Source organism: Trachurus japonicus, chromosome 19 (genome assembly GCF_045865225.1).
Source record: "Trachurus japonicus isolate A0001 chromosome 19, Traja_1.0".
Classification (NCBI taxonomy): Eukaryota; Metazoa; Chordata; class Actinopteri; order Carangiformes; family Carangidae; genus Trachurus; species Trachurus japonicus.
The window spans coordinates 1382150-1410122 of record NC_140925.1 but is presented as its reverse complement, the minus strand read 5'-3'; the positions used below and the strand labels follow the sequence as shown (position 1 = coordinate 1410122).

Here is a 27973-nt window from a genome sequence, read left to right as displayed (position 1 = left end):
GTGGGTCCTCCGGTCCAGCAGGGCGCGGTGCCGCGCTGCGCGCCGCCGCCGCCGCCGCCGCAGCAGCACTAGAAGCAGAAACAGTTTGTTGTGGTTCCGTCGCTGCTGTCGGACTCTGGATCAATACAACAACAACAACAACAACAACAACAACAACAACAACAACAACACAACACAACAACGGAGCTGTGTCCACCAGTCGGAACCAGACCCGGAAGTGATATTGTCTCGCGGCTCCGCGGCATCGAACCCGGTCCATACAGAGCCCGTTGCTGCTGCTGCTGAGGCCGGTGAGTCTAGAAGCTTCTGACGCCACAACACGGTCAGCTGCTGGAGTAACGTTACAGCAGAGTAACGTTACTCCAGCAGGACGTTACATCACAGACAGACAGTGGACAGACAGACTGTCACTGTCGTGTTGCAGCGGTTAAATAAAGTTTTTACAAGTGAAGTGAAACATAAACAAACAGTTAAAACCTGTTAAAACCTAAAACCATCAGATCTATAATAATCTAACACAGTGTTTCTCAAATGGGGGTACGCGTACCTCCAGGGGGTACGTGAGATTTGAAATATATATCTTAAAGCAGAAGTAAGTGATATATTTGTGTTAATCTAAGTCTTAAATAGTTGTATCTTCTGACAGCAATCACTTCTATAGAGTGTTTGGTCTGAAACACGGGTCTGTCAGTCACTCTGCTCTGCTCTGAGCCCAGGAGAAAACTTTCCTTGTATCCTACAACCTTTATCCAATGAGGAGAGAGAACGGCATAAAGGGGCAGTCCTCTCTGTGTGTGCAGCCAAGGGATGCGCCTGAATGTGGTGACCAAGGGGGCAGTTGTCGGTCTGAGAAGTGAAGCTCACTTCCGCGTTCAAAAAACTGCAATCCCCTCTTCTTCCTCTGGGGGCTGGTGTCAGAAGGGAGCATTCCCCATAGACCCCCATGTTAAAATCGCCGACTTTACATCCTCAGTAAACATGTTAAAAGCCTGGTGTCAGAACGTTTTTTTGTCTCAATCGATAGTTTCTACCCCCGCACACACTCTGAGGGGGGTGAATTTTTTTTTAACTCTACCGTTTTACTGTTATTAGGTTAAAACTCTGACCAATCAGGGCGCGAAAACGTTGAGTGACAGGTCCGAGCAGCTCCGTGGACAGCTGCTTCGAGGCCAGTGGGCGGGTTCTCGGCCGGCCAATCCAACATGGCGCTGTTCAGGCCGCCATATTGGAGTCACAAAAACGACTCCCCACAACCAATGGGTGACGTCACGGACGCTACGTCCATTCTTTTTACAGTCTATGGTGGTGACGTAGGGACGAGGACTGTTATGGTGCGTTCAAGGCAACTCGTAACTGGTGTTTTTCCGACCTGTGAAGTGGTACCAGTTCGATCTGGTACGAGTTCACGGGTCAGAAGTTACGAGTGGCCGTTATAGTGACTTTCACAGGTAAAACAGGTCGGAGAAACACGAGTGGGTTGCCTGGAACGCTACAAAGTCGTAAGTTGTGACTTGAAGCTGTAATTTACGGTTTCAAAAGCCTGCCTGGAACGCAGCATTAGCCAAAACCACCGGATCGCTTACTTCTGCTTTAAATAACAATTTAGTCTGCTTTGAGTTTTTCTTTTCTTTTCCCAGTAGGATAAATATAAATCTTTTGATTGATTAATTTTTATTCTGTGTCTCTCCAGGCTGGATGGCGTCCGTCCTCTGGTCCCTGCTCCTCCCCTGTCTCCTCCTCTCCTCCTCCTCCTCCTCCTCCTCGGCTCACAACGACTTCTTCACCTCCATCGGTGAGTTGAGTTCATCCTCAGGTCCAGTTTCACTCCAGAACCAGAACCAGAACCAAGTCGGTCACTGTGTGTGTGTGTGTGTGTGTGTGTGTGTGTGTGTGTGTGTGTGTGTGTGTGTGTATGTGTATGTGTGTGTGTGTGTGTGTGTGTGTGTGTGTGTGTGTGTGTGTGTGTGTGTGTGTGTGTGTGTGTGTGTGTGTGTGTGTGTGTGTGTGTGTGTCTCAGGCCAGATGACCGACCTGCTGTTCACGGAGAAGGACCTGGTCTCGTCTCTGAAGGACTACATCAGAGCAGAGGAGGACAAGCTGGAGCAGATCAAGAGGTGATGAGAGACACAAACACACAAACAAAGATACTCAGTCTGAATCAAATCATTTAAAGGGATAGTTCACCCTAGAATGATATTTCGCTCATTATCTCCTCCCCCTCATGTGGACTAAGGGCTGGAAGAAGTTTCAGAGTCCTCCGTCCCTTCTCTGAGTTACAGGGGGTCTTGACGTAGCAGTGCATGTCCATATAACGGTTGTAAAGGGACACCAGAGCTCTTCGTAAAAAAACACACACAAAAAAACATCCAAATACCTCCATGCTGCTCGTATGTAATGTCCGTCTTGTGCTGAAGCCCCAAATTGTAATTGTCCCGAATCGTGATTCGCAGTAACCGCACTGACGCATGCTGACGCCGGCGCAAATCACGCGAGATTTGGACGGACCAGGAAGAGGAGCTTTGAGAAGCTTCCGCTACAAACAAGCTTAAAACATAGACTTATTTAATTTTTTTCGGGACAATTACGCAATTTGGGGCTTCAGCACAAGACGGACATTACATACGAGCATCATGGAGGTATTTGCATGTTTTTTTGTGTGTGTTTTTTTACGAAGAGCTCCGGTGTCCCTTTGCAACCGTTATATGGACATGCACTGCTACACCAAGACCCCCTGTAACTCAGAGAAGCCACGGAGGAATCTGACACTTCTTCCAGCCCTTAGTCCACATGAGGGGGAGGAGATAATGAGCGAAATATCATTCTAGGGTGAACTATCCCTTTAAGACATCTTGAACGGTCGAGTCAGACAATGACTTCCTGTTGGTGCTGTCCAGTAGCCGTCACTTAGTTTTCAGTGAAGCCTCTGATAACCAATCAGTGGGTCGATGGATTACGGTGCGTTCACACCAAACTCGATGGACGCGATGGTCATCGAGTCGCTTGACACATTTGTCACATTTTTCACCATCGCTTCATCGCTTCATGGCGCTATGATGCAACCCACCTCCCGCTATTTTCTTTCTCTCCTCAACCATGGCTGAGAAATAATAATACATATAAATACATATGAAATATTTACAACTTAGGAGGAAGCTGTAGGTCCTCTGACCCTCTGCAGGCTTTATCTTTTTTATTACGACCGCGGTAAAAGTACAACGTTGTGTCGTAAAGCTCTGGGAAACGGCCATGGATGTATATTATTGATCTGAGGAAAACACACACAGCCCCGGTTGTTGGGTTGTTTTTTTTGTTTTACACAGCCACAGTTCTTCTCAGAAGGAGGTCTGGTGAGAGACTACAGCCACAGTGATCTTCTTCTCCACCATGTTTTGAAATGTGACTGAAAACCAGCCGCCTGTCATTAAAAATGAAATCGCGGATCAGAGAATATTGGAATGATAGCGCTTCTCATCAGCGCAGCGGTCCGACTCCTCATCACGGAATGAGAGACATCTGAAGGAGGAAGTCTCCTCTCCCGGCGCAAAACCACCTCAATATTCTCCGGTAACTTCTCATCAGTCGCACCGTGCTCAGTTTGTGCTGCGCTCCTCAGTTTCACTTGTTTTTTTTATTTGACAGTTTAACACAGAACTTTCTGATGGTAGTAGGAGTCTCTCCATGTTTCTCCTTCTGCCACAGTAAAAAAAAAAGAAGGAACATTTAGGCTACATTTTTTCAGACAAGATGCCATTCTCAGAATTTTTCTTTTTTTTTTTTTTTTTTTTTTCGGAAAACAATGCCCGACCCCTGTCCCAATGTCAACACTGGCACATGTACCTGTAGTGAAAACCACACCCTCTCCCCGTGACAGGTGTGGAGTGGACGTGGTTTACACATCTTATTTGCATTTCAAGGTGCAGACACAGAAATGGCTCGTTCTCAGGAGAGCTCTGGAGAGACACTTTTAGATTACTGAGATGTAGAGCTGCAGATTGATTTGAGGACAATACACTAGGAATACTATATGGTTGGACAACTTAGAACCATGTGAAATAGTTGAAAAACAGCATAATATGGGACCTTTAATGGAAAGTTGTGGCGTTCATCGCGTCCATCGCGTTTGGTGTGAACGCACCGTTAGGAGAGAACGGGTTGGTTGTCACACTTTTTAGTTTTGCTTGAAAATCTCCTCATCAAAACATCCCAGAGTCGTCGTTTAGCCTGAACAGGGACAAAGACTGCAAATTAGCTGAAGCTAGACGTCTTGTATGCATCGCATTTTTCATTCTTTGTGGCAATGTTGTATGTATCGTCCCTGCAAAATAAACATTAAAATAAAATAAATCACAAGAAAGTTTAAAGCAGTGGTTCTAATCTCAAACTTTTTTACATCAACGACCCTGAACTAATACAAATTAGACCACGGGCCCCCAGAAACACACAAATAGGCCATTTGTTCTGAGACTGAGGAACGTTACTTTTTTAGTTGATGTACGTTCAAATTAGGGCCAATGGTGTGGATTTAAAAGAAAAAAGTGGTAACATTTCTAAAAAATAAAAAAATAAAAAAGTTTCAAAAAAATTCTAGAAAAAGTCGTAACATTTCAAATAATAATAATTTCTAAAAAAAAAAGTTAAAAAATCCTAAAAACAAAAAACCATTCCCTCTTGAACCCATCTCAAGCTTCCCTTCATACTTTTTAATTTTGTTACAAACCCATTGTGTAAAAGCCAGAGAGCTGAGAGCTGTGACAGCGGGTCAGAGGCTCTGATCGCAGGTTTGATTTCCAGCCTCCACTCTCCCTGTTAGAAGCTACAAGTCGTTTATCTAACATCACAATTAGTCTGAAGCTGTTTAGTGACGGTAGAGATGAAACAAACATTAGCAACCGACTGCTGGGGCCTGTTGTTGTAAACCTAGATCAGGGATTAAGCCGGGATATGTTGGTTATCCTGCTGAATTTAGCCTCAAGTCGGTTGTTCGAAAGCTGGATACCTTTATCCTGGTCAAGTTACTATGGTGATTTATTCTCTGCAGCTAGCCTGCTCCAGACCATAATAACAGCCAGGCTTAGTTGATTCTGTTGTCTTTATCTGTGAAGTCAGCAGTCACTCTGATCAGGGGGCTATTGCACAAAAGTAGAATAAAGAAATCCAGGATAACTGAGCAAGCGCGGCTTGACTTAGTCTGGTCGGAGCATCTTGGCTTAATTGGTTGCACTAACGCTGAGCCAGGCTGAGGAGCAGCGGCTTGGTCAAGCCAAGTGGAACTAATTCTCTCGTCAGTAGACCACAGACATTGATCACAGATTCACCGATGAGAGGACAGATGTGGGTGTGGCTGCTTTCCTCCAATCAACAGGAACTTAGTGCTGACGTCAGGTGACTCAAAAAAAAAAAAAAAAGCACCTTGGCTGTCGTAAAGCTCAGAGAGAGGCAGCGGACAACTGTGGACTGATTGAATAATCCAAAACTATAATCACAACTCAAGTTCCTTTCACAAATGAACAGTTGTGCACTTTGCCTAAATGATGAGCAGTGGAAGTTGATTCATTGTCCAAATTCCTTATAATCTTAAGTACATAACAAGTAATACAAGTTCATACAGCAAAAGTGACCAAAAGTTCAACAGGTGAAAATGAATTACCGGTAAATATAAAAACATTATGCAGTCTGCTGCTTCAATAAATTGCTGATAACAATGTTCACATGAGGTTTATCAATTATTTGGAAGGTGGTTGCTCACAGTCACTCAATTTTATTCTCATTTTCTTACCTCAACCAATATTTAGGCCAATATATTAACATTTTATTTTAAAAAATAGAAAAATAAATCTATATGCCATTTTTGCTACATTGCTTTTTATGAGAAGCCAGTGATATATAGCTACTAGTGGTCATAAAATATCATAGATGGACACAGATTTGTAAATGTATTTAGTTTGTTTATAAATCAGGCCAATATGAACATAAGGACATGGAATAACTGTCTGAAACACATTGATTTCTGATCAGAGTGACTGCTGACTTCACAGATAAAGACAACAGAATCAACTAAGCCTTGCTGTTAGCCTGGTCTGGAGCAGGCTAGCTGCAGAGAATGAATCACCATGGTAACTTGACCAGGATAGATTTGAGCTGCTTTCATGCAACCGACTTGAGGCCAAATTAAGCCAGGATAACCAACATATCCCGGCTTAATCCCTTATCTAGGTTTTGTGCAATACCCCTCAGAAATCATTGTGTTTCATCCATGTTCTTATGTACATATTGGCCTGAATTATAAACAAATAAAATGCATTAACAATAATCAAAAAACATGAAACATTTACAATATATATATTTTTTTTTCATAATTAGACCTTCAAAATTATTTTCATAAAATATGTTACCATTATATTGGCCTAAATATTGGTTGAGGTAAGAAAATTAGAATAAAATTGAGTGAGATATAGACCTCGTCATCATTGTTATCGGCAATTTATTGAAGCACCAGACAGCATAATGTTCTAATATTTAATTAATTTTCACCTGTTGCACATTTGGCCATGTGCTGTATAAACTTTACTTCAGATTTGTGCAATGAATCAACTTCCACTGCTCATCATTAAGGCAAAGTGCACAACTGTTAATTAGTGAAAGGAACTTGAGTTGTGATCATAGTTTTGGATTATTAAATCAGTCCGCAGTTGTCCGCCGTGCTCTCTCTGAGCTTTACGACAGCAGCGGTGCTTTTTTTTTTCTTTTTTTTTTAAGAGAGGTGTGTCACATGACGTCAGCATTAAGATCCGCTGTTGATTGGAGGAAAGTGGCCACACCCAAGGGGGTAGATCGGACTACACGCAGGCGTAGCTCACAGTCGGCCATATGAGGACGGGCAACTGTCTCTGACTCTGGCTGCAGCTACAGTGCAGTAGATAGGTGATCCAGTCATCTGCACTAAAAAAACGATTCATAACTCTGTGAAAAATAAATCAGTATGTAGCTATTACTTTAACTATTTGCATAATGTCACTATAATGTTACTTTTACAAAAAAAAATACATTATTAAAATTATCCGTGATTCTAAATATGCTGCATCATAACTGCATAAACGTTCATAAAAATCAAACTGTTTAGAAATCGGACAAAAACTGAGCAAGTTCTGGTCATTATAGCAGAACATGCTTAAAGGGATAGTTCAACATTTTGGCAAATTGGCCCATTGCCATAATCGCTATAGTCATAGCAGTAGGTTCGTTACCTTTAATTGTAGGTGTAAGCTATTTTCAGTACGGCGGAGCGCAGCAGCTGGCTGCTCAGAGCTACGCTATGGAGGCTAAGGGAATTTCTTGGTTTCCCTCATTAAACTCATCAAATTCAACATCCCAAAACTCCACAGCGCTTTTGTAGACAAGTTGTGACCTGCACAACCACCACGCTATGAGATAATGACGGAACGATACGAAACGGAGCCGTTTTCGAGGTAAATACAGGGTAAATACGGAGACTGCTTGCTGAAAAACTGTCCCTGAACGCAACGCGCATCAGCGGTTTTGTATGAATTTACCTCGAAAACGGCTCCGTTTCGTATCGTTCCGTCATTATCTCATAGCGTGGTGGTTGTGCAGCTCACAACTTGTCTACAAAAGCGCTGTGGAGTTTTGGGATTTTGTATTTGATGAGTTTAATGAGGGAAACCAAGAAATTCCCTTAGCCTCCATAGCGTAGCTCTGAGCAGCCAGCTGCTGCGCTCCGCTGTACTGAAAATAGCTTACACCTACAATTAAAGGTAACGAACCTACTGCTATGACTATAGCGATTATGGCAATGGGCCAATTTGCCAAAATGTTGAACTATCCCTTTAATGCTCTGAGGGAGAGAGTTGCCCGTCCCAAGATGGCCGCCGTACTGGCTACGCTTTGTCATTGGGAAACAGCTGCGGGTGAGTCATCTAGTCTTCTTATATATATCTATGGCCACACCTGTCCTCTCATCGGTGAATCTGTGATCAGTCTCTGTGGTCTACTGACGAGAGAATTAGTTCCACCTGGCTTGACCAAGCCGCTGCTCCTCAGCCTGGCTCTGCGTTCCAACAACCAACTAAACCAGGATGGACTTAGGAGACTTTGTCCAACCTGGCTTTTCCACTTATCCTGGTTATCTTTATTCTACTTTGGAACAACAGGCCCCAGGAATTATTCCTCTGTTGTTGTAGTTCCCATCTTGGTCAGTAGATGGTGCTGTCATATCCCTACGCCTCTAACTAGTTCCTGTTATCATCCTCTGTGTGTGTGTGTGTGTGTGTGTGTGTGTGTGTGTGTGTGTGTGTAGGTGGGCTGAGAAGCTGGACGTGCTGTCGGCTGCAGCCACTCAGGACCCTGAAGGTTTCCTGGGTCATCCCGTCAACGCCTTCAAGCTGATGAAGAGACTCAACACGGAGTGGGGCGAGCTGGAGAGTCTGGTGCTGACCGACATGTCTGATGGTACACACACACACACACACACACACACACACGCACACACACACACACGCACACACACAGTATTTACATCCAAATGTATTATCTACTAACTAGGGCTGGGCCGATATGCTTTTGTGCCGATTCGATTCTCTAACGATTTTTGGGTCCAGATTTGATTTAAATTGCGATTCGATTTTACCAAGTATTGCGATTTAATATTTCAATTATTGTGATTATCTTTCCTTAAACAAGAGCAAGTTGAACCAAACACTTGACAATACATCATAAGTCATATTTACAAAAAACAATACACACATCACATCAGTTTGTCTGTTGTGTTGGTTTGTTCACATAGATATCTGTGAACAAATGCAAACACAACAGGCCGGTTTGACTTTGTCGAGTGTAATGGCTCAGAATACATGATCGTACAATAAAGATTGGTCTTGTGTGTGTGTGTGTGTGTGTGTGTGTGTCAGTGTTCATCTCCAACCTCACCGTCCAGCGGCAGCACTTCCCTAACGACGAGGACCAGACCGGAGCAGCCAAGGCCCTGATGAGGCTGCAGGACACGTACCAGCTGGACACACACACCATCTCCACTGGGGAGCTGCCCGGTAAGCCCCGCCCACACAGCAACAAGCCCCGCCCACTCGCAGCCAAGCCACGCCCACTATCTGCACATCAAGCCCCGCCCATTGTGGTTGTTGTTCCCATAAATATATCTACAAGAAGACTAGATCAGTGGTTCTCAAACTTTTTCACATCAAGGACCCTAAATTGACACAAATTACACCACGAACCCCCATTGGACAACATTTTTTTAGTCAATTTACGTTCAAATTAGGACCAATGGCGAGAATTTTTGGAAATATTGTAGAGACATTTCTGGAAAAAAGTGGTAGGGTTTCTTTAAAAAAAAAAAAAATTGAAAAAAAATTCTAGAAAAAAGGTTGAAAAAAAAAGTGGTAACAAATCTTTAAAAAAATAAATAATAAAAAATGATTTCTCCTAAAAAAAAAAAGAAAAAAGTTTATAATTCTAGAAAAGTGGTAAAATTTCAAGAAAAAGTGAGGGACCATTGAGAACTACTGGACTAGATGACTCACCTGTCGCCACGCGGCCGCCATCTTGGCTCAGTCCGCTCCCACTTCATGTTCTACTGAAATAACCAGAACTTGATCAGTTTCTGACCGTTTTTCAAACAGTTTGGTTTGTTACGAACGTCACAAATGCAGTTTTGTTTTATTTTTGTTTTTCCAAATATTTTTATTGAGAAAATACAACACGATACTTCCAATCACAGAAATACAATTTACCGTTTCTTTTTTATACAACAATCACATATAGTAACAAAAATGACCAAAAAAACAAAACAAACAAAACAAAAACACTCTGATAAGAATGTAGTGTCTAGACAACGAACAACCCCGCACTACGATCTAGAATCTGAACACTAGATGTCACCGTTTTCCCCCCATTTTACACACTGGACCTTTAAAATTATGAATCATTTTTTAATCATGTACTTTTCTATGAAGGCAACACCATAGTAACATTATGCAAATAGTTAAAGTACCGTAAAACTTCAAATAATGGCCGAGTCCCAAATTGCCGCCGGTCCCAATTAACCGCCGGGTGTAGCAAAATATTTTTTATATTAAACGCCCATCCCAAATAAACGCCGGGTCAAACATTGTTTTTCTGGTTGCCAAAAAATATTCTATGCAAATATAGCGGCTGTCTCGTGACATTAAAGTCGGCCGAGGACCGACAAGACGCCTCTGAGCTGGTGGCTCCTGCCCGGTCTGTCCACTCCTCTCAGCCGCACTTCAGCACCTGTCCTGGGCTGCACCGTGTCGGCTCAGCTCGGCTCGGCTCGCTCCTCGTTTTAAATGACTTTTAAAAGTAGCGTAAACAGCCTACTGTTCTCTGATTACTCATACGCGTATTTAGTTAGGCTATACGTTGCATTATTATTAGTTATAGGCCTACTTCATTCATTCAATCAACAACAACAACAAAAGGACGGTGGTGCGAGCCAACAGGTGCTGAAGTGTGGGAGAGGAGTGGAGAGACTGGGCGTCCGCAGGGTTTTTGTAACTTGCGGCGGATCAAGAAGGGCGGAGGACCGACATGACGGGGGGTCTCAGTCTCCTGGTACCTGTGCGGGCCAGGACGGCGGAGGTCAGCGAGACAGAGAACCAGTCCGCCCTGGCCGTATTTACAGTAATGCCTCGAGAAACGCACGTATCATTCCACCGCCGCCTGCCGCCACAGAGTGAAGCCTCTTTCCCCAGAAGGAGGTCCAGGTTGAACACTATTAATAAACGCAGGTCCCAAATAAACGCCGGTTGATTTGAGCGATTTAAGCAAATAAACGCCTGGGCCCTTATTTGGTGTTTTACGGTAATAAATCTATATATGGACTCAACTTCACAGAGTTCTGAGTAGTTTGTTAGTGCAGATGACTGGATCACCGGTCTGATCCGTCTCCCTCGTCTCCCTCTCCGTCCCGTCAGGCGCGTCCCCCGGCCCGGTCCACCAGGCGGCGCTGACGGTGGAGGACTGCTTCGACCTGGGGAAGGTGGCGTACTCCGAGGCCGACTACTACCACACGGAGCTGTGGATGGTCCAGGCCCTGAAGCAGCTGGACCGGGGGGACGCGTCCAGCGCCGTGGACGCCGTCACCATCCTGGACTACCTCAGCTACTCCGTCTACCAGCAGGGGGCGCTGCAGGGGGCGCTGCGCTACACCAGGAGGCTGCTGCAGCTGGGTCAGACACACACACACACACACACACACACACACACACACACCTGAACGCAGGGAGAGATGCTGCGTTCATAACAACTCGGAGGTCGGAAATCCCAACTCGAAAATTTTCCGACTTCCGACATCATTGCGTTCACGCTGCAGGAACTCGGGAGAAAAAAACCATGGATACCTGAAGGAAGTTTGTCGTATTGTGGCTCATCGCTGAATAGTAAAAATCACTGCAGCAGTAAATGATGTTTATTCTGGAGGAGAGGAGACGCTGCAGATGAGTGCACATATAATGTTACAGCCTTGATAACAGTTAAACCTTATTTCCGTCACATACGAGGAAACACAATTTCACACCGTACAACAATCACAGCTTCATATAAATGTATTTCATATAGGCTACTGCAATAATACACACAATATATGCATTAAAACCTCAACAAATAAATTAAAATGTCTAAATTCGAACCGTTTAAAGGACAATTCCAGGCGAATTCAACTCAGGGGTGTATTTTCATATCATTTTAGGTCTAAAAGAATGAATCTGAAGATTTTCAGTTTAATCGCTCCTGTTTTGCGGTAGTTGCGTCTGTCCGCGCATCGCCACGGCAGCAATGAATGGGAGTGGATGTAAGTTCTGCTGTTTAGGCTGTTTCCAGCCCTCAAAGCCACAGACAGCGTCAGATGGAGACTCAAACATGCACCCAGAAGTTTATTTACTTCAAGCAAGCCGACATGTTTGTAAAACTAGATCTAATTCAAAGTCTCCCGGAGTCTCGCGCGAGACCCAGTTGCCGTGCTCGGTGTATTCAGGCGCAGTCGGAGCTACCGTTTGTGTCATAAACACAGGAATATCAACTCTTTACTTGCTTCAAGTGTACATTTTTTTCCACAGACAGCGTCAGGTGGCTACTCAAACATGCGCCGAGAAGTTTTTTTTACTTGAAGCAAGTAAAGAGTTGATATTCCTGTGTTTATGACACAAACGGTAGCTTTTCCCACTGCACCTGAACACACCGAGCACGGCAACTGGGTCTCGCGCGAGACTCCGGGAGACTTTGAATTAGATCTAGTTTTACAAACATGTCGACTTGCTTGAAGTTAATAAACTTCTGGGTGCATGTTTGAGTCTCCATCTGACGCTGTCTGTGGAAAAAAATTGCGGCTTTGAGGGATGGAAACAGCCTAAACAGCAGAACTTACATCCACTCCCATTCATTGCTGCCGTGGCGACGCGGGGACAGACACAACTACCGCAAAACAGGAGCGATTAAACTGAAAATCTTCAGATTCATTCTTTTAGACCTAAAATGATCTGAAAATACACCCCCGAGTTGAATTCGCCTGGAATTGTCCTTTAAGACGAGGGCCGCCATGTTTTGATGTCGTTGTGACATCAAGTCAGAAAGTCGGGGCTCTGATATGATACCCGAGTTTCCCACCTGTAATTTCCGAGTTACACGCCGTTCAATTCATTTTTTAAAACTCGGAGCTCGTTTTTTTCCGACTTCCGAGTTGTCTCGAACGCAGCAAGAGACGACAGAAGGAATGCTGCATGCTGCATTCAGGTGAAATTGGGCAGACGGCAGACGGACATAAACAAGCCTCTATGTCAACAAGTGGTCCGTCAGCACGAGGGAAAACAACACACGTGACGATATGTTGTTGTCATGGCGATGTGGTATTGTTTTACCGTCTTTCTCTGGACTTCTGTGACTAAAACGACATCTGGTTTGTTACCGACCGACGGCCGTCTGCCCGACTGCAGGTGAATGCAGCATCAGTGTAACGCTCGATGGTTTCCGTGGTTACCTACCGTCACGCTGCCACACTGGAAAAACTAAAAATCTTACCAAGAATATTTGTCTCATTTCTAGTCAAAACTAATCTCTATTCACTTAAAATAAGACTCATCACCTAAAAATTAACTTGTTTTTAGATCATTTTCACTTGTTTCAAACTAATTTTCAATTGAAACAAGTAGAAAAATCTGCCAGTGAAAGCAGGGTTTTGTGCTTGTTATAAGGAAGAAAAACTTGCTCCACTGTCTGAGTCTTATTTTAAGTGGAAAGAGATTAGTTTTGAATAGAAATGACATTTTTACTAGAATAAGAATAAGACAAATATTCTTGGTAAGATTTTTAGTTTTTGCAGTGCACTGAAGGTAAAAACATGGAGACACCACATGGCAGCAGCACCGAGCTTACCCGCTCCATGGAGATATGAACGATATGAACGGCTCATTCAGAGCTGAAAGGAACACTTCACTTTGGTGATTAATGAAAAACAGACTGAAGAACCAAATAATCGACTTTCATGAAGAGAGAACAGGAGAAGTTACACAATGTCCCTTTAAATAATTTTAAATGGTCGATGCAATTTTTCCAGAATCGAAGCTTCGTTTAATTAATTACATACTCTCAATATACGGCGGCGTTCACCTGTTTCATGTAGACTTTTATCACAGAAAAGACATGAAATGAAATGATTTAAAGTTTATTTGAACACAGAAAGAGGGACAGATGTTCACTCCAATATATACTGTAATAGGTTATAAAACAGGATCAATAGTATGATAATAAATAAACACACACACATAGATATATATATGTTTATGTTTAGGATTTATTGTATATCCTGTATCAGATTTCATTAAATTTCATTAAATTAATAATGTATATGTTGAATTGTTCAGATGCGACGCACCAACGAGCCAACGGGAACCTGAAGTACTTTGAGTATCAGCTGAGCAAACAGAAGAGGGAGGAGGAGGAGGAGGAGGAGGAGGAGGAGAGGGGGAGGAGGGGGGAGAGCGGGGGGAGGCGACCTGACGACTACCTGCCCGAGAGGAGGAGCTACGAGGAGCTGTGTCGAGGAGAGGGAGTCAGGATGGTGAGGACACACACACACATTACAGTTTTTCTCGATTGCTAAGACACATTTCTCGAAAGCTTCTCTCATTTTCTCTAAACTGTGAACACAAACCCCCAATTTTCAAGCTACAGTACATTCACAAAACCTCAGACTCTTCTTGCAAAACCAAACTTTCACCTCAAAACAGTTCAATCTGTGCCCAAAACTGGACTATGTTGTCAAATCGTTCCCCCGAGACAATCAAAATTAAAACCACTACTGAGCAGCCACTAAACACAACGCTCAGCACATGAAGCTGTAGAAATAAATGTTTATCGTTCACTGTAGCTAAATGCATGTTGCAAAACAAAAAACCTGTGCATTTACACTGTAGCACTTCTCTCCTTCCCTTTCTTTCACCCTCCTCCCTCCCTCTCCACATCCATTTCATCCCCTTTTCCTGCCTTCTTTTTTTCTGCCCAGTTCATCCCTCCCTCCCTCCCTCATCCTTTCTTCCTTCACCCTGTCGTCTCTCATCTTCTCCTCTTGCAAAACAAAAAACCTGTGCATTTAGCACTTGTTGTACATAGTAAAAAAAAAAGAAGTACAAAAAACAGAAATCCTGTGCATTTTACACGTAGTACTTGTACAGTACAAAAACAAACAGAAATCTTGTGTATTTAGTACTTGTATACAGTAAGCCTACGTAAAAATAAAGTACAAAAATATAGAAATGAGAAGTGCACAACTCAGCCACAGCATCATTTCTCTGTACTGGGTCAGGCCACAGGACTTCATCCTGAACTAGCTTACAGTATGTGCCCTCACATCATTGGACACAAGTGTGATCAATTTTGAGTTGTTGTGTTCAACCGGTGAAACTTGTGCTTTACTTGTGTTTGACTTTTGCCACCTGTGCTCAGCATTATGCAACACAGGTGCATCACAATGAAAATGTGTTGGTGAGTTGTGTCTAAACAGGTGAAAAGTGCTGATGGTTTTGCCAAAAGAGACTGATTCAATCAGTGGGTTCAGGCAACTGAGAATTTGGTTCAGACAACAGGGTTTAGTGTTTTAGTAATTGAGAACAACTGTAACACACACTAACCGTGTTTCCATCCACACGTTTTTATTCGCATTAAGCAACATCAAATTAACAATGTCTTATGGAAACAGTAAAATACGATTAGATACCATGCATATCGATAACAAGTTAATACGGTCGAGCTCATTGGATTTTCTCTTGATCGATACGAAGTTAATGCGACAAATTCAGATGGATTTTTGACAGATAAACGTGAGTTGCGATCGTGTTTTATGTCGATTCGGCCGCGTATTCCAGTAAACACAGAAAGATGCAGGTGAACAGGCGACGGACCGGCTTCATGTGAAGTGTCACAATCTCACATTCACAACGTTACCACACAGAGTTGTTGTAGAGGGAAATACAGAGACTGTTGATGAAAAACTGTCCCTGAAGGCAACGTGCATCAGAGGTTTTGCATGAATTTCCCTCTAAAACAACTCTGTGTGGTAACGTTGTGTTATTATCTCATAGCGTGGTGAATGTGCAGCTCACAACTTGTCCACCAGAGCGTTGTGGAGTTGTTGGATTGTGTATTTGATGAGTTTGTGATGAGGGAAACCAACAAAGAAATCCCATAATGAGCCTCCGTAGCGTAGCTCTGAGCAGCTCACGGCTCTGCTCCGCCGTTCTAAAAACAGCTTGCACCGACAATTAAAGGTAACGAACCTACTGCTGCTATGACTATAGGGATTATGGAGATGGGCCAGTTTGCCAAAATGTTGAACTATCCCTTTAAAGCTCTAAGATGGAAACACTTTAACCGTCACATTAATACTTTTATTGATCATCAGATAATTTGATCGACAGGTGGATGTAACCATGGTTACACACACACTCACCTCCTCCTCCTCCTCCTGTCAGACTCCTCGCAGGCAGAGCCGCCTCTTCTGCCGTTACCACGACAACCACCGCCACCCGCAGTACGTGATCGGTCCGGTGAAGCAGGAGGACGAGTGGGACCGCCCCCGCATCGTCCGTTACCATGACATCGTGTCGGACAGGGAGATGGAGAAGGTCAAGGAGCTGGCCAAACCCCGGGTGAGTGGAGAGAGAGTCCTGTTAGTCCTCCCCCCCCCCACCCCCCCTCACCCCCTCACCCCTCACCCCCCCTCACCAGTGGTGTAGTGGGGATTTATTTACTGGGTGGACGCCATCGAAACACCAAATCTGTGACGTCATTGAAACACCATCAACTGCCACACTAAGTTTAGTGTGACTGAACAAGACTGTGATGTTTAAGCAATATCACAGTAGAGGGAGTGCTGTTGTACTGTATATCAGCACGGCTGTGATTGGGTCAGATAATCCCACCGTGCTGATATCCAGTACAACAGCACTCCCTCTCGTGTGATATTGCTTTTATACAACAGTGCTACGAGCGCATTTTAGAACAGTAATAAACTACAAGAGATTATGATTTGTCTGTTTATTTAGTCATTTCTTTGGCTCCGCCAACAGAAATAGTTCAGCACCTGGAAGGGAGACAAGGCTGTTGCCAGGCAACACATAAACATTTCATACTAGCTTGCTACTAGCTACAAGCTTCTCCACCGAGCTGCTTCCAGTGCTGGTTCTGGTTCTGAGCCCGTGTCTGATCAGCACCGCAGCAACAGGACCAGCGTGAAGACACAGAGACGTTATCGATACCGTATTACATTTGTTTATCTGCTATGTAATCAATATAAACACAGCTGAAGCTAAGTAGCTGAGCTACGTGGCTAACAACAGCTAACGCTAATATCAAAACACATCGCCGTCAAAACGTAGTTGCCCCGCGGCGATTTTTTTCCAGCCGGGTTTAGTAGAGATTTATCTCCAATTAGACGGACCAGGTCAGGTCCAGGTTTTAATGTTCAGGTTTCTAACTGTAGCAGCAGCAGAGAGATGGAGCAGCTCCTGTATGGGGAGCCTGGCTCTGACTTAGCTCCTGTCCAGTCTGAACAGCGGAGTGATAATGTCTGTAAAAAGTCGCAGTGCTGTTATACTGTATATCAGTACTATAGAACGTCTCTTGTCCAGTGTTGGGTATAGTTACTTTTGAAAGTAGTTAATTAAGTTACAACGTTACCATCAGTTAAAAGTAATCAGTTACGTTACTGCGTTACCTATGAATAAAAGTAACGCGTTAGAGTACTCATGCGTTACCAAAAATTAAAAGCCTTTTGCAGCGCCTCGCACATGCTGCAACAGACAGACACACAGCCTCTTTTAAATGCACTGAGTCCTGACGAATAGTCATCCAACCAAATTAACTCTACAGGATAACAATAACAGGAAAGACAGTCAGAAATATGCAACATAGCGTGTTTTTTTTTTTTTTTTTGATCGCAGAACTGATCAAAATTCAGGAGTTGCCGTGAATCCCTCTCAGCGGCTTCACTGCTCGATCTGTCTGTCAGTTTGAATGGAGGACTCACGTGTGGAGAGGAGGGAGGCTGGCGAGACGTGAACGTCCTGCCTTGTGTGTAATAAAAGTTTTTTAAAAATGCGGTTAAATGTACTGGTATCACACTGCTGCTACGGCAGCTATGGAGTAGAGATGCGGGCTGGACCGGGGGAGAACTGAGCTGCCGCTCGCCAAGAGGGAGCTGCTGAAAGCAGCAAGCACTGAGAGCCGGCCCGGGCTGCTTGTTGCTGCTGGAGAAGCAGGTCCGTACGTGGAGCTGATTCATGTAAATGGGCCCTTAAATTGGATGTGGATTTTTTTTGCGGTCGATAGAAGCTTATCACCAACGCAGAGTGTTTTTACCGTTATGTTCTTGTCCTTTTCGCCGGCGAATTGAAACGCACACACACAGGCAACGTAGGTCGGCAGGACACAGACGCATCACAGCGCTGCGCCTCGGCTGACACATCCGCAGGTTGCACAGTAGTCAGTCTGACAAAAAGCAGGCTGCAGTCGGGATTTTCCTTTCCTTATCCGGCGAAAAGTAACGGATTACTTTTTTAAAAAAATAACTAAGTTACTGATTGCTCAACTCACGAAACTAACGCGTTACGTTACACGTTACTCGAAAAAAGTAATTAAAGTACTCTAACGCATTACTTTGTAACGCGTTACCCACAACACTGCTCTTGTCCAATCAAATTGCTCGGTTGGGACCGGTCGGAACTAGCTGTTGTATAATTAATTGTTATCCAGCCTAAAGCCACTGTCACAATCATTCAGTCCAAAGTGTTGAAAGTCCAAGACAAAGTGTTATAATCTCTAGACAAACAACTTTTAGACCAGACCTAGTAGGCCTAGTACCTAATCATAACACACCGATTATAACACAGGATGCCATGTGCATTAGTTTACAAAGAAGCCGTCAAAAAATCAATAGATGGAGCGGTGGGCGGTGGATACGATGCTACGTTTGTGTAGTTATAAACAAAAGAATGCAGATTAGGGAGCGCGTTTGTGTGGCGGTGCTGCAGAGAGGAGAGCTGGGACACCGGGGGGAACGGGCCAGGTAGCTACACTGATGTTACAAGGTTTTCAGACGCCAGGTGAAGACAGAGAGCCTCGTTGTCACTAGTAACAAGTTCCAAGTCATGTAGTTAACGATCACAATTACTCCAGAGCTTTTTAATGAAGGTGAAAATGTAGCAGAGCCACGGGAAAATCCAGTTTAGTTCCTCTCAAAAAATAAATAAAAAAAAAGACTGGGGGGACGCCACACCCTCGCGTCCAACGACCACTACACCACTGCTCCCCCCCCCCCCTCCCACCCCCCCTCAGTCAGGTGGGGGGGGGGGGGGCGGGGGCGTGTGCCTCCCTGTAACTGTCGGCCGATTGGCTCCACAGCTGCGGCGAGCCACCATCTCCAACCCCGTCACCGGCGTTCTGGAGACGGCCCACTACCGCATCAGCAAGAGGTAAGACTCCGCCCACTGGGGGGGAGAGGGGGCGGGGCCTCAGCACACCTGCCCCCCCCCCCCCCCCACCCCCTGTCTGTCTGTCTGTCTGTCTGTCTGTCTGTGTGTGTGTGTGGAGTCTCTACCTGCTTCCTGTCCATACATATATATACTGACTAGACGGCGCCTTCTGCTTCTCAGCGTACGTCAACACGGCCGCCATCTTGAATTATGACACAACAATGGAAAATTGACATAAAGACAAAATAAAAATAGAACAAAATATAATAAAACAAAATAAGGATGGATAAGGATGGCGCAAAATAGAATAAAAAGGCTTGTCTTTGACAAAAGCAAGGGGGGTCTTTGAGGAAAAAAGGTTGGGAACCAATGATTTAGAGGAATGCACACCAGAAAGAGTATCTGAAGAATTTAAATAAGAGAAGTGTTCAGAAGTTTTTTTTTGTAAATGACTAATCGTCAACCAAAAAATTAATCGTTAGACTAATCGACTAATCGAAGAAATAGTCGATAGATTAATCGGGAGAAAAATAACCGTTTGGGACAGCCCAAGTATTTATGCATGTGTGTCTGTGTGTCTGAGTATGTAAGTGTATGTTTAATACATTAAAAAAGAAATTATAAAACATTTTCAAACGTTTTTTTTGTTGTTGTTGTATCATAAATATCTGTCTGACATTTATAATAAACCAAACGGCTTGAAAATCGGTGAGTTATGGTGATTTTAATGGTTGATAGACCTCTACCTCTGTTGACTAGTGCAGGAAGTAGACACGGCTTCCCCCTGACCAAGATGGCCGCCGCGTTGACGCATTCCACTCAATAGAGCTGCCTGGGAACACAGCATCTAGTCAGTATACTGTATACCAGGGGTAGGCAACTATATTTGTCGAAGGGCCAGAATTTTTCTCAACAGACACCCCGAGGGCCGGACATTCAAATAGGCCTAGATTGAAATTAAATTCACCTTTTTGCTTAATAATTTGGTTGTTTATATTTTATATTTTTATTAAAATCTAACTAAACTCAACCCTGGTCTTCATGTGGTTCTGCAGCGGGCTGATTAAGCACAAAACCAGCGGGGACCACCAGCGGCGAAAGGAGCCAGTCCTGACACTCTTGAAATCTCTTTATTTCTCTTGATTTCTCTAAAAATCTTGACATAGCCCATCATATCATCATTTACATATCATGCTGCTGGAACTTTACACTGCTGGCTTGTATCCTGAGACATGCCCTGTGATTTTCAGTTTAAATATGAAAGGAGGCTGACCATCAGGTCTGTTCTCATGATACAAGTCATTGGTCCTGAAATGTCTGTTTCTCTTCTATAACACATTCTACATCTCAGAGGCGACGTCTTTCACGGGCTTCCTTCACCTTTCAAACGAGGCAGAGCTCAGTAGGAAACTTTAGGAGAGACACAGGCCGAAGGCACCGGGACACAACACCGGGGGAGAAGCAGGTCCGTGCACCCGCCTGCAGCTGTGCGCCGCGGACGTGCACGGAAAAACAACCGCGTTGCATCAAATGCGCGCCGCTACAGCTTTTGAGTTGGGAGCGCACATGACGCGCGTCTCCATCTGAACGGCCCCCCATGCATGATGCACACACGAAGCACACACCTTCGTGTCTGCAACAGGCAGGGAAAACCCTGCAGTCCAGCCGGCTCCCCAACGGCTGCGGCTGGCTGAAAGGCGTTTCCTTAGCCCAGTGCTGGGGCTCACAGGCACACACAAACAATGCGCTGGGACCATAGGCTGAGACCCGTCTCCCAGCGCATTGACTTACAGGCGCCGTAGGCACAGAGACCGATAAATACAGTACTTAAACTATTTGAACTCAGTCGCGGGCCACATTGGAAGGTCCGGCGGGCCACATTCGGCCCGCGGGCCGCCTGTTGCCGACCCCTGGTATATACTGTATATCTATGCTTCCTGTCCCCCGACCCTCTGACCCCCTGACCCCTGACCTCTGACCCCAGCTGTCCCTCAGTGCCTCTGCTCTGACCCCTGACCTCTGACCTCTGACCCCAGCTGTCCCTCAGTGCCTCTGCTCTGTCCCCAGCGCCTGGCTCGGGGCCTCGGAGCACCCGGTGGTGGAGCGGATCAACCAGCGGATCGGGGCGGTGACGGGTCTGGACGTGAGCACGGCCGAGGAGCTGCAGGTGAGAGGCGGAGCTACGGTGGCTCGGAGGGCTCAACACGCTGCAGAGGAAAACTCTCACATCTCTAATGTTGCTGTGTGTGTGTGTCTGTGTGTGTGTGTGTGTGTGTGTGTGTGTGTGTGTGTGTGTGTTCAGGTGGCAAACTACGGCGTCGGGGGACAGTACGAGCCTCATTTTGACTTTGGACGGGTAAATAGACACATTTACTGTTTGTAAACAATGCTGATGAATGTGAGCTGCTCGGGTATACAGAGAACAACAGCTTGTTAAAGTCCCAGTCTGTAACTTATTTGTCTTTTTATTATCAAAAATCAAACCTGTCTTTCATAAATCCGTATTTGACTGAAGGTGAATCACAGCTGCATCCAGATGAAAGCTTTCTGGTTCCTTAGAATGAGTCGTTACAAGTCGTTACAAATACATAAGTGGGCGACGCACCGAACCGAGGCGGCCATGTTGCATCGTGACCGTAGGTAACCACGGAAACGGCCTGTTAAAACCATCACCACTGTGTAGTGTGAGGAAGGACGGAGGCACCGGTGTTGCATTCAGGTGCAGTCAGGCAGACGGCCGTCGACTCGGCAAACCAACCGGATGTCATTTTACTAAAACAATACCACATCACCATGACAACATGTTGTCACTTGTTTACATAGAGGCTTGTTTATCCTGTTACATGCAGCGTCTGTTGTCTGTCTGACGTCTGCCCCATTTCACCTGAATGCAACATCAAGAATACGTTCAGATATGCAACCGCACCGCTAGATGGAGGGGAATTCCTACAGACTGTACCTTTAAGCTACACTCGGGCAGAAGTGGGGTTCTCAACTAGTCTCACTCTGGGCTCCACATTGTCTCATGGTCATTAAGTCGCGACCCACTTTTATAGAATTAAACCAAGATTATATTTTTTAAGCCTTTAAAAACTCATTTAGCTCTTTATTGAGCAAAGTGCATTTCAGAGCACATGAATGAAACTGAGGAGTTACCATGACAACTGCATGTACGGAAGTGAATAAAATAATATCAAACTGCACAAAATGGAGACCAACAAAACGATATATTTGACTTCTAATGCATCTCTGCATTCAGAGCATGTTCACTAAAGTGAATAAATATCAAACTGCACAAAATAAAGACCCACAAAACAAAACCAGATTCACTGCATCAGGCCACATTAATAAGAAACTGAGATCTTTGCATTCAGAGCAAATGGAGCAAATAATAAGAAAGTGAGGAGGAGCATTACAACTGCATGTGTTCACGTGTCTCGTGCCTTTCAATATAAGTTATTTTTCAGAATAAAAGACATGTCCAACATCAGATGTGCATTAAATATTATTTACTTTTTTGAGCAGCTGTCCACGACCCATCCAGAACGGGTCCAGACCCACCAGTTGAGAATCACTGATGTAGACCGCTAAGAGTAAATGAAAGTTTATCTTTAGGAAGGGGAGGGGTTATGATGATGATAAACAGGAAGTTGGTAAATGTGTGTGTGTGTGTGTGTGTGTGTGTGTGCCGTGTCCACAGAAAGACGAACCAGACGCCTTCGAGGAGCTCGGGACAGGAAACAGAATCGCCACCTGGCTGCTCTATGTCAGTAAGCCCCGCCCCCTCTGAGTGACATCATCATCAACCAGCTGCAGCTCAGACTGACTCTCTCTCTCCTCTCTCTCCTCTCTCTCTCTCTCCTCTCTCTCTCTCCTCTCTCTCCTCTCTCTCTCTCTCTTTCTCTCTCTCTCTCTCTCTCCTCTCTCTTTCTCTCTCTCTGTCTCCTCTCTCTCCTCTCTCTCTCTCTCTCTCTCTCTCCTCTCTCTCTCTCTCTCTCTCTCTCTCTCTCTCCTCTCTCTCTCTCTCTCTCTCTCTCTCCTCTCTCTCTCTCTCTCTCTCTCTCTCTGTGCAGATGAGTGACGTGCAGGCAGGGGGCGCTACAGTCTTCACTGACATCAGAGCTGCTGTTTGGCCCAAGAAGGTCAGAGAGAGAAAAAACACACTAACATCTACCTTTATTTTGAAGGAGCTTTAACACAAACATCTACCTTTATTTTGAAGGAGCTTTAACACAAACATCTACTTTTATTTTGAAGGAGGTTTAATACAAACATCTACTTTTATTTTGAAGAAGCTTTAATACAACATCTACCTTTATTTTGAAGGAGCTTTAACACAAACATCTACCTTTATTTTGAAGGAGCTTTAATACAAACATCTGCCTTTATTCTGAAGGAGCTTTAATACAAACATCTACCTTTATTCTGAAGGAGCTTTAATACAAACATCTACCTTTATTCTGAAGGAGCTTTAATACAAACATCTACCTTTATTCTGAAGGAGCTTTAACACAACATCTACCTTTATTTTGAAGGAGCTTTAACACAAACATCCACCTTTATTCTGAAGGAGCTTTAATACAAACATCTACCTTTATTCTGAAGGAGCTTTAACACAACATCTACCTTTATTTTGAAGGAGCTTTAACACAAACATCTACCTTTATTTTGAAGGAGCTTTAATACAAACATCTACCTTTATTTTGAAGGAGCTTTAATACAAACATCTACCTTTATTCTGAAGGAGCTTTAACACAACATCTACCTTTATTTTGAAGGAGCTTTAATACAAACATCTACCTTTATTCTGAAGGAGCTTTAATACAAACATCTACCTTTATTTTGAAGGAGCTTTAATACAAACATCTACCTTTATTCTGAAGGAGCTTTAATACAAACATCTACCTTTATTTTGAAGGAGCTTCAACACAAACATCTACCTTTATTTTGAAGGAGCTTTAATACAAACATCTACCTTTATTTTGAAGGAGCTTTAATACAAACATCTACCTTTATTCTGAAGGAGCTTTAACACAACATCTACCTTTATTTTGAAGGAGCTTTAATACAAACATCTACCTTTATTCTGAAGGAGCTTTAATACAAACATCTACCTTTATTTTGAAGGAGCTTTAATACAAACATCTACCTTTATTCTGAAGGAGCTTTAATACAAACATCTACCTTTATTCTGAAGGAGCTTTAATACAAACATCTACCTTTATTTTGAAGGAGCTTTAATACAAACATATGGAGCTGCAGTTATCAATGGTTTAATCAATAAGTTGATTGAAGGACATCGATCACTTGGTTCAGTCGATGACCTCATCATCAGCTGACTGGTCGATGACCTCATGTGTCCGTGTCTCCAGGGGACGGCCGTCTTCTGGTTCAACCTGTTCTCCAGCGGCGAGGGCGACTACCGGACCCGCCACGCCGCCTGCCCCGTCCTGGTGGGCAACAAGTGGGGTGAGTGACACCACACCACACGACGACACCATAGACCAGCGGTACTCAATAGGCGGCCCGCCGAACCTTCCAATCAGACCCGCGACTGAGTTCTACTAGTTTACATATTACTGTATACTGTATGTCTCGGGCTCCGTGCGCCTGTAAGTCAAAGCGCTGGGACATGGAAACACGTGCGGAGCGTTTGTGTGTGCCTGTGAGGCGCTGCGCTGGGATACAGAAACGCCGACGAACCCAAATCACCACGCGAGTGTTTGGGGAGCGGGCTGGACTGCAGGGTTTCCCCTGCCTGTCTGCAGAGACCGTGGGTGATTTTCACCGCCGTCTTGGTTCAACTGTGTGTGCATCGTGCATGGGGGGCCGTTCAGATGAAGCGTCTTTTGCGCGCGCTCAAACCCATTCAATGTAGCCGCGCGTCATGCACGCTCACAACTCAAAAGCCGTAGCCGCGCGCATTTGATGAGACGCGATTGTTTTTCCGTGCACGTCTGCTGCGCACAGCTGCACGACCTGCCCCCCCCCCCCGGTGTTGTGTCCCGGTGCCCTCGGCCTGTGTCTCTCCTACTGTTTCCCACTGAGCTCTGCCTCGTTTGAAAGATGAAGGAAGCCCGTGTGTGGAAAGACGTCGCCTCCGAGATGTAGAATGTGTGTTATAGAAGAGAAACACATTTCAGGACCAATGACTTGTATCCTCAGAACAGAGTCAGACGTCCTGTGATGGTCAGGTCATATTTAAGCTGAAAATCACAGGGCATGTCTGAGGATACAAGTCAGCAGTGTAAAGCTCCAGCATGATATGTAAATGATGATATGATAATGTCAAGATTTTTCATTTTATATCATACAAAACACCATGAAGTGTATAAATAAAAATGATGTGCTTACAAGTAAAATAAAAATATTTAAATTATTAGACGAAAAAGGTGAATTTAATTTCAATCTAGGCCTATTTGGATGTGCGGCCCCCAAGGTGTCTGTTAAGAAAAATTCTGGCCCTTCGACAAATGTATTTGAGTACCCCTGGTCTAGACTGTAAAAAGAATGGACGTAGCACCTGTGACGTCACCCATTGGTTTGGGGGAGTCTGTTTTGTGCCGCTACTACGGGGGTTTGAACCGCGCCATGTTGGATTCTACTTGCCATATTTGGAGCGGTGCGGCCGTTAGCCGGCCAGAGCCCGCCCACTGGCCTCGTAGCAGCGGTCTCCGGACCTGTCACTCAATGGTTCTGCGCCCTGATTGGCCAGAACTTTAAACCTAATAATAGTAAAACAGTAGAGTTTTAAAAAAACCCCCCCCCCTCAGAGTGTGTGCGGGGGTAGAAACTATCGGTTGAGACCAAAAAAATAAAATGTACCAGGCTGTAAATATGTTTTTTTAAGCTGTAAAATCGGCTATTTTAACATGGGGCTCAATTGGAGTTGCTCCCTACTGGAGCCAGCCCCCAGAGGAAGAAGAGGGGATTGCAGTTTGTTGAACGAGGAAGTGAGCTTCACTTCTCAGACCCACAACTGCCCCCTTGGACGACACGTTACCATAGAAACCTACCTGTCGGCCGCCAACAGTGTTGGGAGTAGCGCGTTACAATTAAACAATGCAATTACAGTAATGTGTTACTGTTTGCTGTAACGCGGTAATATAACGCATTACAAATAACATTTCGGTAACGCGCGTTACAACGCATTTTCATAAAAACATGTGAAAACTTATCAGTCGCGGCCGCGGGGACTGTGTCCGCGTCTGATCAGGAGGTGATAATCAGCACAGCATTAGCAGAGTAGGCTACATAATAGAAAGTTTCTCACGTTTACAAAAAGAACACATAAAACAAAAGGAAAGCATAATTCATATCTACCAGACAGGTCGACTTGGAGCCGCTAAAGGCTCATTTATGCTCCACTTACGGACGTAATTGTATGCGTACGTTTCAAACGTTGTTACCGTCACTGCTCACATACTTCCATGCGTCCTTTACGTTGGCATGGATGTTATCCAATACACCCACCAGGAGGCAGCTCAGAGTCAAAAGTTTATGACAACAAACATGGCGACTACGGAGGAGATCTTGATAATGTAAGTTACATCATAAAAGAAGAAAACGGACTCGTTATGTGATGCGGTGGTCGGTAAGGACGTTAAATTAATCACAGCTGGAGGACGGAGAATTTTTTTTCTCTCATTCAGCCGTCGTGTCTTCTTCTTCTTCTGTCTCACACTGGATCTAGGCTCCGTATCGAGTAGTGACGGCAACAGCGCCCCCACGGTTTCCGGTGGTACTGCTCCGTTTGGTCCATATCTGTAAGCTTTGTGGAAATGGACGAAAAACGGACGAAATGAACGCAGAGTACGGACGAAAGGCTCCGTCCGTAGCGCTGCGCCGTGGCGCGCACCTCCGGTCCGATGATTGACAGCTGGTGTCAACGTATTTACTTTCTCTCAGATATTCTCCCACGTGTCTTCTTTACTGTGCATAGATCAACAATATGTTTATTTGCTCCTTTGTATTAATTCATTGGATCAAATTTCATTCTGCGTTTGCGGTCATGCAGCTCTCTGCTGTCCTTCTCTCTCTCCATGAAGGACATAATTACAATGCGTAAAACTGTCATTTCAATCCTGCGGTTTGCATGTGCTGTTATTTAGGCAGTTACTCTTAGTAGATTATCCACAAAACGTAGTTTTAGTAGCTGCAGAGGCCTACACATTATGCTACATCACCCTCCACTGAATGTATTATCAGCTGCAATGAACTCAACTTTACAGCAGTGTTTTTCAACCTTGGGGTCGGGACCTCATGTGGGGTCGCCTGGAATTCAAATGGGGTCGCCTGAAATGTCTAGTATCAAAATATTTTTTAAACTAATCATTATTCTTTTTAAAATTATGATTAAAACACCACACGCAATCCTAAACAACTGTATTCTATACTTTCACTTTCTCGAATTTAAATCGAGTTGATCGACGGGGTCGCCAGAAATTTGCGATGTCAAAAAAGGGGTCACGAGCCAGAAAAGGTTGGGAGCCACTGCTTTACAGTCGTATTTCTGCTGTTATTTTGGCGAAAGTAACTCAAAAGTAATACAAAAGTAGTGTAACGCATTACAATTGTGAGACAGTAATATTGTAATGTAACTAATTACTTTCAAATGACAGTAACTAATAATATGTAATGTATTATATTTTGGATGTAACTTGCCTAACACTGCTCGCCAATGCCCGACCCGTCTCACCCCCCCTCTCTGTTGCTCCACAGTCTCCAACAAGTGGCTCCACGAGCGAGGACAAGAGTTCAGACGGCGCTGTGGCCTCCGTCCCTCTGACTGACAGACTCCTCCTCTTCCTCCTCCTCGTTACTATAGGACGAATCTCCTTGTTGTTTACAACTACTTCCTGGTAGAAAACCAGCATGAGAACAATAGTGACGGACGAGAGTTTCGCTATATTTATCTACTTTTTCATGTCACTATATCACCGTTTAGACTAATCTAATGT

The 27973-nt window shown here is 44.4% G+C and overlaps 1 protein-coding gene across 2 annotated transcripts; it reads left to right on the top strand.

Moving 5' to 3' along the window:
- Positions 1–55: 55 nt before the first annotated feature.
- On the top strand, positions 56–27973 carry LOC146967095 (prolyl 4-hydroxylase subunit alpha-1-like). 2 transcript variants are annotated; one of them, XM_085761752.1, is made up of 15 exons: positions 56–290; positions 1691–1792; positions 2018–2114; positions 8315–8466; positions 8925–9062; positions 10968–11222; positions 13908–14104; positions 16014–16190; positions 18943–19013; positions 21081–21180; positions 21316–21369; positions 22714–22779; positions 23087–23155; positions 24386–24482; positions 27735–27973. In XM_085761752.1, exons 2-15 carry the CDS (start codon positions 1696–1698, stop codon positions 27803–27805), a joined length of 1641 nt encoding a protein of 546 aa, XP_085617878.1. In that variant the 5' UTR covers positions 56–290; positions 1691–1695; the 3' UTR covers positions 27806–27973. The 2 variants fall into 2 exon arrangements, with proteins under 2 accessions (XP_085617878.1, XP_085617879.1); XM_085761753.1 differs by having other exon boundaries at positions 235–253.